Source organism: Vanacampus margaritifer, chromosome 6 (assembly GCF_051991255.1).
Source record: "Vanacampus margaritifer isolate UIUO_Vmar chromosome 6, RoL_Vmar_1.0, whole genome shotgun sequence".
Classification (NCBI taxonomy): domain Eukaryota; kingdom Metazoa; phylum Chordata; class Actinopteri; order Syngnathiformes; family Syngnathidae; genus Vanacampus; species Vanacampus margaritifer.
The window spans coordinates 17,261,680-17,274,161 of NC_135437.1; the positions used below are offsets into that span (position 1 = coordinate 17,261,680).

At 41.2% G+C, this 12,482-nt stretch overlaps 1 protein-coding gene across 17 annotated transcripts in view; it reads left to right on the forward strand.

Annotated features, from left to right (window-relative positions):
• Positions 1 to 153: 153 nt before the first annotated feature.
• c2cd5 (C2 calcium dependent domain containing 5) overlaps positions 154 to 12,482 on the forward strand; it is a 35,967-nt gene continuing 23,638 nt past the window's right edge. For 6 of the 17 annotated variants that reach the window (XM_077569624.1, XM_077569632.1, XM_077569627.1 and 3 more), the window contains exons 1-8: positions 159 to 478; positions 1,462 to 1,570; positions 2,084 to 2,170; positions 2,257 to 2,428; positions 2,508 to 2,603; positions 3,680 to 3,835; positions 3,959 to 4,205; positions 11,285 to 11,442. In XM_077569624.1, coding sequence (XP_077425750.1) covers positions 1,481 to 1,570; positions 2,084 to 2,170; positions 2,257 to 2,428; positions 2,508 to 2,603; positions 3,680 to 3,835; positions 3,959 to 4,205; positions 11,285 to 11,442 — 1,006 coding nt within the window. In that variant the 5' untranslated portion in view covers positions 159 to 478; positions 1,462 to 1,480. Of the gene's footprint in view, positions 479 to 1,461; positions 1,571 to 2,083; positions 2,171 to 2,256; positions 2,429 to 2,507; positions 2,604 to 3,679; positions 3,836 to 3,958; positions 4,206 to 7,445; positions 7,562 to 11,284; positions 11,443 to 12,482 lie in introns of those variants that run through there. The other 11 variants (XM_077569631.1, XM_077569637.1, XM_077569634.1 and 8 more) reach the window with 8 other exon arrangements.

The window sequence follows — 12,482 nt, forward strand, 5'->3', positions numbered from 1 at the left end:
GCCTTCAATGACCTTGTGAAAATGGTCCGCAATTTTTTCACGCTTTATCCACAAGATGTACGTGGAAACGTGTGTTTCATTCTTTACGATCCATTTCGAAATAACAAATGCTTCGTTTTGTTTCTTGTAAACACACCTCACGTGAAATTGTATTTTTTACGAGGGACATTGAAGGCAACAGTCCCCAAACCTCATTCAACATGGGCTCAATAACAGCTAGCCTTACCTAGTCCTAAATTTTAGCTCGGACGTAATATCAATACCATTAAAATCGTTTCTTCTGGCGACATACTATCTGGTGTACAACCAATTTAGCGTTAACGTTCTCCCGCTTGGTGCACTTGGAACGTACGCGCCTCGTGTTATGGGATCGAGACGGACATTGGGCTTTCTGGAGCTACGGGCTGTCAACGACAATCATGTCCGAAGGAGCCGAGCCCTCCGCGGCTCTCTGAAGAGCTAATTGTGGATGTGGTAGGTACTGGGCAAGGACGAAACTGCTTCTACAGATCATGTTTGGTGGCACTGTACTGAAACATGGCCGTTCGATGTAGAGGACCTAAGTATCTTTTCTCGTTAGCATGGCTAACGAGCTAGCTGGCTAGAATGGGGCTTTCTTGAACTAAATTACCCGCAACATTAAAAGTGAGTCGAACGTGTTTTCGAAACGAATGAAGTGTCTTAATTGGATTTACAGTGCGTGAAGGCTTCATTTGTGATGCTGTCCAAAACAAATGTCAGTCAAGGACTATTGCAGGTGTCATTTACAGGGGTCCTCTCCTTACGACGGAGTTCCGTTCGTACTTATCTGTCGTAACGTGAGTTTGCACGTAAGTACGAACTCATAGCATTGCTGTGCTCTAGTATGGTTTGCCATGGTATGCTTTTATTATCAATCCGCAAAATGAAGTCAATTACAGTAAACAATACAAAAAACATCGTGTTTTTAAAATGGCATAATTAGTATTGCAGTAATTATTTATATGTCATAATTACAATAAATATTTGCATGGATATACGCAAGTCAGAATGCGCCATAGTCTATCACTAACCAGTTATTGCAAACACAACAGTGAAGTTATAAGTTACACTTCAAGGCCTTAAATTTCAAACAGTATAATAATGAAAAACAGTAAGTAAATCAAATGAGTTTGCCATCTTGTGCCCTCATGACAACGTACTCGTATGCCACCAAGCAAACGAGTTCATTGTGTGTAGTTTGTAATCTCAAAATGTAATACCATCAGTGAATGTTTCTATGAAAAAACCCTTTCAAGCCATATGAATAAAACAAATACATCAAAAACTGTAAATACTGCTCCAACTGAGTGTGCCTTCTTTACATTTTATAATTTTACGCACCATGTGTTGGAATGTCATATTTCTGGAGCATTGATAACTGAAGACCACCTGTCTGTACATATAAAGCCCTCCTTAAATACAATCGTCATTTGTTTGCAGAGCCACCTAAATTTGAATCATGCCTGGAAAACTAAAAGCAAAAATTGTGGCAGGCCGCCACTTGCCTATCATGGACAGAGCCAGTGAGCTTACAGATGCTTTTGTAGAGGTAAGTAAAGGATGTTTTTGGCAATCAAGGAGGCATAATATGTATTTTCTTAGCAATTTGAAACAGTTACAATGTGCTTTTGACATGCTTTTGTCAAAATACCCCACGGATTAAGACTTTACAGTGTAAACCCTATTTTTTTTTAGCCTCTCTTAACTCAACATCAGCCAGTGAGCACCCTACCATCCACTGTCTGGCTTTTGTTGCCTTTAGGAGGTAGACGAGCGACTACTTGTACGAAAATTGTATTTGTTACCTGTGGAGGCAGTACGTCACCACCAGGCCCCCCGATTGCAGTGCAGATCAGTGCGTCACATCGTTTGTGATGTCATAATCTGGCAAAATTCAGATTGGTTTTCTCACGGACAATATTGGAAATAGATTACAAAGACCCAAGTATTTGTATACAACCAATTAAAAACAAAGACTTTACATAATATGTCCCTGTTCAAGATTGCCAGATGTATTTGCTCCAAATAAATAATTGTATATTTTCATTTCTTTGCCATACAGGTGAAGTTTGGAAACATTACGTTCAAAACAGACGTCTGCCCTAAATCCCTCAATCCACAGTGGAACTCGGAATGGTTCAAATTTGAGGTAAAACTGCATGAAATGATGCCCTTGTAGTGGCCATTGAGTGTAAATGATTTATTATTCACTCTATTCCTTCTCTCGATGTTTAGGTTGACGATGAGGACCTGCAGGACGAGCCGCTGCAGATCACCGTGTTGGACCACGACACATACAGCGCAAACGACGCCATCGGGAAGGTTTACATCGACATTGACCCGCTGCTGTGCAGTGAGGCCGCCTCCGTCATCTCCGGCTGGTTTCCCATTTATGACACCATCCACGGTACTCCAATAGCACCATGAGCATTACCCAATAAAGCTCGCTCTCTTATTCCCAACCTCTCGTTCTTATTTGTTGTTAGGTATCCGTGGGGAGATTAATGTCCTGATCAAAGTGGAGCTCTTCAATGACTTGAACCGCTTCAGACAATCCTCCTGTGGAGTCAAGTTCTTCTGCAGTATGTTTTGTCTCTATTTTACAGTACCGCTCAGAAAATAATACAGTGGAACGTCTGACGGACTGACACGCTCTAAAAACAGTTGGGTCAAAAGTAACCCAATTATGGATCAAAAATGGACTGATCCACTTTATGGGTCAATTTGGCCCAACTTTCTGGGTTGTTTTATATAAAATCACCCCATTTTTTGACCCAAGTAAAGGATCTGAGTCTGACCAATATTTATGAGTTGTTTTACACTGAAAGACCCATTTCTCGGCTCAAAGTTGGATCAAATTAACCCAAGTAGAGGATGGTCCATTTTTTTTTACCCATAGGTGGGTTATTTTTGACCCAACTGTTTTTAGAGTGTATCAGTCCGTGTACAAAAATAATTCAATTACAGTTGTATATTTTTAATATTACAAAAGGCAATTATTGTTTTCAAGGTAATTTTTCTTTACATTTTTTTTCAACAAACATAAGCAATAAATTAATCGATTTTACAATAACAATATCATATTTATTATATCTTTATTGTACTTGCAATACAATAAATGCAAAGGAACCATGAATTCATATGAAAGTCAGTACTGTATTGATCTACTTCAGTTAGAACTTTGATTTGTAGTCTTTTGCCAACTTCACAAAATTCTACCAAAGTGTGGCGGACATGTAAGTCAGACATGAATCATAAATTGCAACAATAATAGAAATGTAGCTTTCTCAATCTCGATCTTTTTCAATTCTCATGAAACAATGATATGTAAACATGTACTGCACAAGCGCTGAACTTATCTAGAAACAAAATTTTAAAAATGTACGTTTTTTTTGACCAAATTGCAGCCTTTGCCATTTGCAAATTGTCTTCTACTACATTGCGATGGCGATTTGAATTTGATTAAATTGTTCAGTCCTACTTTCCAAAATGCAAATTTTGAAATAGTTAAACTTTAGAGACTTCTCTGTGTTCAGATTGGATTTGTTTGCACATGTAGCTGCAGTTTAGAAGCACATTTTAGTTATCACCCATTGATAATAACATATTAACAAGTGCAAAAAGTGGGCAAAATAATGATATCACTTGTGTGTGGCAGCCACTTCCATACCGCGGTATTACCGGGCGGCGATGGTGCACGGCTTTGTGGAGGAGCTCGTGGTGAACGAAGACCCCGAATACCAGTGGATTGATCGCATCAGAACCCCCCGAGCATCCAATGAAGCCCGACAGAGGCTCATCTCACTCATGTCTGGTAGGACAATACAATGCCTGTATGCCAGCACAGGGCCTGGAAATCTCTGTTGAAGTGCAACCTGCTTTCAGCTGCTTTTTTAAAATATTTTCTTTATCCAATTTTTATTGACCCGTCCTGTAGGGGAGCTTCAGAGGAAGATAGGTCTCAAAGTGCTAGAGATGGGAGGGAATGCAGTGGTGGGCTACTTGCAGTGTTTCGACCTGGAGGGAGAGTCAGGTCTGGTGGTACGGGCCATAGGTACCGCCTGCACTCTGGATAAACTCACCGCTGCAGGCGCCGCCGCCATCACCACCGCCACCACACACATGCACCCCAGCACAGCCCCCGCTTCCAATGCCTGCAATTCCCCTTCCAAGGAAGGAAAGGAGTGAGTAGCAATCGAGCATGACGGATAAATGATGATAATGAGCACGTGAGGGAGTGTGTGGATAAAATGCCTGCCTTCCAGTGTGTGTGTGCCTTGGTATCTGTCACCTTTTATTGCATCTTGAATCAGTACACAGCATCCTGAGACACACACAAATACAGAAAACAAACAACATACGCCCCCGTAAATTTCACCTTCCCTGCCCCCGTCTGCTCGCACATGGCTTGCTTGCTCTCGGCTCTGCATGTGCTAGTTCCACGTCTCACAAAAAGTCCGAGATATTTAGTGTCTGGGGGAAATTTGTGGATAAACCTAAGAGGTGCAAAAAACCTTTACAAGTTAAGCTAGTTTGAATGTTTCTGTCAATTTTGCACAACTTGCTGTCAATTAACAAGGCGCCGATTGGCAAAATTCACAACAACTGTTTGAGCCATAAGTTTCATAAAAGGATGTCCAATTCTATACATTTTGGTTTCAGTTGCTTAGTATCTCTATTGGAACCTGCTGATGACACTCTGATACCAAGATTAGTGGCAACTTTCCTCTGAGAAGATCCTCTAATGGCGAGCTACTCAGGCCCCAGACTGCCCCTAACTGGTGGCATTTTGCTCCTCAAATTCGAGACAGCTCAAGTACATTTTTTTTTATATACTCGCGGCTGTGTGACAAGTCAATTTGCTGATTTTGTTTTCTTTAAATTACTATTCTTCAATGTAAATTTGCTGTTTTGTGTTTTTCTTTAAAATGACTATTCCTAAATATTTATTGTTGCTGACAAACTCCACACTTCAGCCTATTTATCAATAAGCGAAGTGCGCATTACGTTTGCGAAAATCAAGTTTAAAAAAAACTTGAATGGCGCGGAATGGAGTGCTCAAAGTGTTTTTGCGTAACTGCACACCTTAAAGCTTGCAAGAATTGTTTTAACGACTTTCAGCCTTAAGTGACAAAACGACAGGTGCACCTGGTGCCATTCTTAATTGTCCTAATGGTGTTTATCGGCAAAAAAAAACACCATGGCAATGCTCGAGAAGACAGAAGTTTACGCTTCCCAATTCCAAGAGAGAAAAGAAAGATCCAAACAGACGTATAAGAGGCTAAAATAGATTTTTTTTAACACATTTATTTAGTCAATATCCTGAAAGCGAGGGAACAGACGGAAGCATGCTCTTGCTAGCGGACGTACGTGTAACCAAGTCATCAAGAACCTGCTTTTAGCCCCAATTGACCCCTTCAGTAAAGAAAGCTCCTACCCGTCCGTCTCTTGATCGCGTCCCGGTGTTGTGTCTTCGGTCCAACTCAGTCAAATAATAAGCACTTAAATAGGCTTAACTGTTGTGTCCCGGCAGAAGGTAGTCAGTAACGACATGCTATTCATGTTTAAAATAGATTCAGTAAATAACATCAACTTTCCAACGGTTGAAATGGTCCAAATCAGCGCTTCCCCCGTTAGACTCCATAGTTTTCAATGACAAGTTTAGTAGCAGGCTACCAGCCGGCCTACCCATAATGCACCACACTGCCGAGCTGCGCACTTCGCTTATAGTATAGTGAAAAGTGAGTGGAGCGAATATTTACTTTGCAAGTCGACTTACTGTGTGAGCCCCTAAATGTTCTTATTGTGCCCCAGAAATGACAGGTTAGGGCCACATTGCTTGCTCCTAGCACACAAAAAAAAGTTCGATCAATTGTTAGGTGTCGCATTGGTCTCATGATGTCAAATTGCGAACAGCATGATGAAGCGAACTGTTGAAATATCATTTCTAATTGAACCAGGAAATTCATTGGTCCATTCATGGATCAAGCACCTGTTGTGCATTTTATTTTTTGCGCCTTGTTGGACAACAACTAGTTCTAAAAAGCGTACTGAGGCATTGAACAGTTGGAAATGTGCTTTCAGAGGTTTAGACTCAAATTGTATTCAACAGTAAAGGTTGTAATGCATTTTAGGTTGATCCTGCAATTTCGCCTAAAAGTGCAATATCCCTAATTTTTTTTAGGGATTAGCGAGGTTTTAGTGCATGAGTTCCGATCTGCTTCCATGCAAGTGTACCTTACTATGCTCGTACCTGTGTGTCAGGGATGGAGACACTCCAGGATTGGACGGCTGGGGGGGGGTTGACAAATGAACAATAGAAGTATCATTCACATGTCAGTATGATAAGTTTTTATACTCATGTCCTGCTTCTGGCTGGATTTACACATTCCAATTCCATGTCTATATCTGATTTAAAAAAAATTTTAAAAAAGTATATATTTCTGTATGCATTTTCAAGAGACACATATCCCTTATGGCTGTGTTTACACTGATGGAACACATGAAACAACACTTATGCGCATATACCCATACTATGGTAATGGATGTAAAGAATAATGCATTCTATAATACAAATATTCTATGTTACACATAGTGTGGCCTGGGTTTACTCGTACCCCCCATTGATTTAAATGAGGCTAACCTGCACTTTAGTCCACTGGCTGCCCATCGTAATTATTTTGCTTATTTAATGTTGAGCATCGATTAGAATATTTTGAATGGTCTATGCATTCGCTGTAGTTTAGATTTAGAGCGGATGTTTTTTTTAAATTTCTTTATTTGTGTTGATTGTGCAGATGCTGATGGAAATGTCACCAATCTGCGTATTTCAGTGGCGTCAGGCTTGCATTGACGATCTGTCATTCACATTAGCAGACATCCAATACTCATCAGATTTTTTATCCACATTAGGGAGAGGCTCGGTTCTGTTCTGAAACTACCCTCAGTGTAAATTCAGCCTGTGTCTTTATACTCAACAAAAGTAATCATTTTCATAATCCAATACTATCTGATGTTTTTGTAGACAATGCCACATTATGAACAGAAGAACATGTGAGAAAGCCACAAATTACTCCGCCAAAATTAACATAGTTTATATGAAATGCTTGCTGTGCTATAACCGCTTATCAAAGAATTTTAGTTCTCCTTTTTGGGGCTCTAGATCTTTTTAGCCCTGTTGTGTTTGCATCCCTGTCGTTGCATGTGACTCACTCTGCTTGCAGAGGGCAAACTTGTCCCCTTCCGCCCTCTCCTTGTCTGTCGTGATTACGTGTTGTGGGTTGTTGTGTGCTTTTTTTTCCTTCTTTCCTCCTCTCCGGCTGCGCAAGGACTGACACAATTCTTACTGTGTGGCCAACACGACTGGTCGTCTCTCTCTCTTTCTCCTCTCCTCTCCTCCGGCGTGTCCGTGCTCTTCGGCCCAGGTCTCCCTTAGCCCACGGATGCCGCTCCACCCACAACAGCCCAGTGCATTCGGCGTGCAGCGCACAGAGACTGTCCCAGAACTTCTCTGTCTCTGTGCCCACACTCATCTTCTCTGGTATGCAGAGGCAGGGAGGGAAGGAAGTCAAAGACATGCCGATTTTTAACATCTTAACCGATTTTTAACCCTGGAGAACCCAGGGGGTCAAATTTGGCCCCTATAAATTCTGCTACTCAAATAACAATTTTTTTTTTTTACAAATTTAACTTCAAAAGTCAGAGTGCCACTTCTGACCCCTGCATGGGGCCATCTAGTGGATGAATATTGCACGTACATGAGCCAGAGTGGTGGTGACAAGATGGCTGGCAACATGCTGTTTTGTTGAGCTGGAAATCAATCCAAACAAAACCATCTTGTCAGCAAACCATCAGATGGTAAAATTGTGTTTTTTTTTGGTTAATCTATTTCATATCATGTTGCAGAATGCCTAGGAGTATGTTTTATATATATATATAGTGAGGAAAATAAGTATTTCACCCCCTGGTGATTTTGTGAGTTTGACCCTTTACAAAGAAAGGAACGGTCTATAATTTTCATGGTAGGTTCATCTTAACAGTGAGAGACAGAATATTAAAAAAAATCCCAGGAAATCACATTATATTAATTTTAAACATTTATTTGTCTTTTATTGAGGAAAATAAGTATTTCACCCCCTACCAACCAGCAAGAATTCTGGCTCCCACAGACCGGTCATGTGACCAGGAGGCACACACATTAGTCCTCTTACTTAATTGGTATTCCTAATTAAGTTCCCGTTACCTGTATAAAAACACACCTGTTCACAGAATCAATCAATGCATCAGATTCCAACCTCTCCACAATGGGCAAGACCAAAGAGCTGTCTAAGGACGTCAGGGACAAGATTGTAGACCTGCACAAGGCTGGAATGGGCTACAAGACCATTAGCAAGCAGCTGGGTGAAAAGGAGTCAACTGTTGGTGCGATAGTTAGAAAATGGAAGACACACCAATTGACCATCAATCTCCCTCGGTCTGGTGCTCCACGCAAGATCTCACCTCGTGGAGTGAACCGGATCATGAGAAAGGTGAGGAAACAACCCAGAACTACACGGCAGGAGCTTGTTGATGATATCAAGGCAGCTGGGACCACAGTCACCAAGATGACCATTGGTAACACACTACGCCGTAATGGATTGAAATCCTGTAGTGCCCGCAAGGTCCCCCTGCTCAAGAAGGCACATGTACAGGCCCGTCTGAAGTTTGCCAATGAGCACCTGGATGATTCAGAGGAGGCTTGGGAGAAAGTGCTGTGGTCAGATGAGACTAAAATCGAGCTCTTTGGCATCAACTCGACTCGCCGTGTTTGGAGGGCGAAAAAAGCTGACTTTGACCCCAAGAACACCATCCCCACCGTCAAGCATGGTGGTGGAAACATTATGTTTTGGGGCTGTTTCTCTGCTAAGGGTACAGGACGACTTCACCGGATCGAGGGGAGGATGAATGGGGCCATGTACCGGGAAATCTTGGGTGAGAACCTCCTTCCCTCAGCCAGGATATTGAAAATGGGTCGTGGATGGGTGTTTCAGCATGCCAATGACCCAAAACATACAGCAAAGGCAACAAAGGAGTGGCTCAAGAAGAAGCACATTAAGGTTATGGAGTGGCCTAGTCAGTCTCCAGACCTTAATCCTATAGAGAACTTGTGGAGGGAGCTGAAGCTTCGAGTTGCCAAGCAACAGCCTCGAAATCTTCAGGATTTGGAGAGGATCTGCAAAGAGGAGTGGGCCACAATCCCTCCTGGGATCTGCGCAAACTTGGTGACCAACTACAAGAAACGTCTGACCGCTGTGCTTGCCAACAAGGGTTTCTCCACCAAGTACTGAGTCATGTTTTACTAGGGGGTGAAATACTTATTTTCCTCAATAAAAGACAAATAAATGTTTAAAATTAATATAATGTGATTTCCTGGGATTTTTTTTTAATATTCTGTTTCTCACTGTTAAGATGAACCTACCATGAAAATTATAGACCGTTCCTTTCTTTGTAAAGGGTCAAACTCACAAAATCACCAGGGGGTGAAATACTTATTTTCCTCACTTGTATATATATATATTGATAAATTAGCAACTCTGAGCTAGTTCCAAAAAAAGGGTTAAAATTGAAAAAACACACATTTTGGTGTTCAGTGAACTTATAGCAGTCATTTAATGTATAATTCATAATTTTCCAAAGAAGAAAAGGGTTCTTGGGTTCTCCAGGGTTAAACTATTTTTCAAATGTGTGATGAGGGAAATATCGCCCTGTGCGTTCCTAATAATTAAATAAGAAGAAATAGCAGAAACTAGGCTAACTATAACTATCAGATTATCTAATAACTATGTCGCAGTTGCAAATGCCCGGTTGTCCGTATGTGTGTACCTCACTTTAGGGGATACCCTCATCTTATGTGATGTTCATATGTAGGTCGTTAAAATACTTGATAAAGAAGATGAGATAAATGTTAAAGATTAGGTGCAAGCTTCATATTTTGCTCAGTCTGTTTAGGTGGCTTTATTATATAGTGCTACACCATCATACCGAGGTCTTCTGTAGTTCTAATATTTTGGCGCCAACGGCGGGTCATTGGTTGGCACTGCTGCGTCACAGCTGGAAGGTTAGGGTTGCGATGATAGTTTCGATCATCCTACTTTATTTAGGCCCGTGAGGGGGGGAGGGAAATGTTATGCACCTCTCATTGTGATGCTGTTGTTCAACATACATAAAAATATTAGTTTGGTATTTCATTACTCAAAAGCAGTTCTAAAAAAAAAAACAACATCATTTCAGGATTTTTCAGCATATCTATTTTTAAACCAGTGTCTATCTGTCCATCCATCCGGTTTCTATAACACTTACCATATTCTGTTCAGGCTCTTGGGACGCTTGAGCCTGTCCCAGCTGACTTGGGACAAAAAGCAGACTACCTTGACTGGTCGCCAGTCAGTCACAAGACAGACACAGACAACTTTTCACACTGACTATCTCTGAATTATTTGTTTCTTGTTCAAAAACAGTGCTTCAGTACATTCATCTTAGAATTTGTCAACTTGATTTTAGATTTACAAAATCCCTGTGGTCATTTCTTAAAAACTCCACACATCCTTTAGTTTTCAAGCATAACTTATTCTCATTAGGAGGTAAAATGAAATGAAAAAATACACATTGTCGTTCAAAATGACCAGATGGTATTTTTAATGTAGGCCTTTCCAATCTTCATGCAGGAAAATTTTTAACGTGCATTTCAAGAAGAAAACCTTTATTGAAACATGATCTGTGAGAAGTAAATAATACCACTGCCCTGAATGTTGATTGAAATGTAATATAATCGATGTTGTTGTTTTTTTGGAACTTGTGTTTCTGGTGCTTTTGGATAAGAGGCCGGATTTCACCAGGAGCATTACTGTGAACGTAGTAGCAGGGTTTAGGTAAAAATTTAATTATTTTGATGGAGTCCTCAAGAGTCCTAAGAGAAGTGTTGACCTGTGCTTCACTCCACTGGGACACATGCTTCAGTTGTTCTACTTGTGTTTGATTGTTTTGTTTTGTTTTATTAATTTTGTGTGTGCTTATGTTTCTGTATCTTTTGTCTTTTTCCTAATTTGGCCTTTCATGCTCGCTTTTGTTTCTTTCTTTTTGCTTTTGTTCTCCAGCCATGTGTAGCACCTCAAGCACACCTCCTGCAAAAAACAAACACTCATTTCCCACTCATTCACGCACGCACACATGCTGAGGCTGTGACTGATGTGCGTGTGTGTGTGTGTGTGTCATATTCTCCCACCAGGCCGGTTTTTGGTGAGGACCTTCCCTCGTCATCCGGCCCGCCCACACCTTTCAGAGCCCCCCCCACCAATCCCTTCTCTCCTTCCCCCTTCTGTCCCCCTCAAGCCAGCCGCCAGTCCTCATCATCAGACACAGACCTCAGTTTGACGCCCAAGACGGGTAAGCACATGAGGCATCACCCCCCAATCTGTCCCTCCATGCCCCACTCAATACTACACTGAGGTGCTTCTGTGGTGTTTTTCCATGTTTACAGTTGATTTCTTATTCTTATCATTTATGCTTCTAATTCTGTCATGTGGTCCATCCTCTGTGGCGAAGACACACAAACACTGTACGTGCGTTAATTTAGTTTGTTGAGTTTGATGTCTTCATAGAAGCACAGTGTCCCAATTTTTTATAATGATAGTACCAGGTGCAGTACAGCTTGTATTTCTTATCCCTTTTCCACGGCACCCTACCTACGCGGCTCGCCGAATTTCTATTGTTTATGCTGCTTACAGATGTGGCGAAAGTAATCACACTACAAACAAAATAAGTCTGGTAAAAGAAGAAGTACTGAATCAACTCCTTAAGGTTGCGTTCAGGCTGCCAGCATACCTGATTGCAATCAGATTCCTCCTCAAATCAGATTTTTTTAGGGCTGACTGTCCACACTGTTTGGGCCACATTATTATTATTATTATTATATATATATTTTTTTTTTTCTGGAGAGCTCAATATTGTTCATTCGGTAATTTTACCGATTTGACATGTCATCATCATTGCGCTCTCTTTTTTTTTTTTTTTTTGGGCCACATTATAATATATTTAGTATTGACCCATTATTGACAGGTTTCCGTGGCAACGATGTTGGAACGGAGGCTTCGTCGAGTACGTGTAGTGTTTGATGTCATATAATTGCGACATGTTTAACCTCTCCGCACTGCCTGACTGGCCTTTTTTATTTATTTTAATCGACACTATGTCTATGGGTACGAGACCGTGCAATACTGTAATTAGCTGTTTCCGGTTGTGAATGTGCCGAGCTGACAGGGTAGCTGAACTGGCTTAAGCGTTTGAGTTGCGTAAACTGTCTTGTCACGTGTTTGTTGGACCCCAAAAGAAAAGGGCAGACCCAGCCATGGCGAAAGGCGCACCACACGTGGACAACAGGTTGCTTTAACAAAAGGCGACGACGACAAAAAAGTGTACATGGTGGG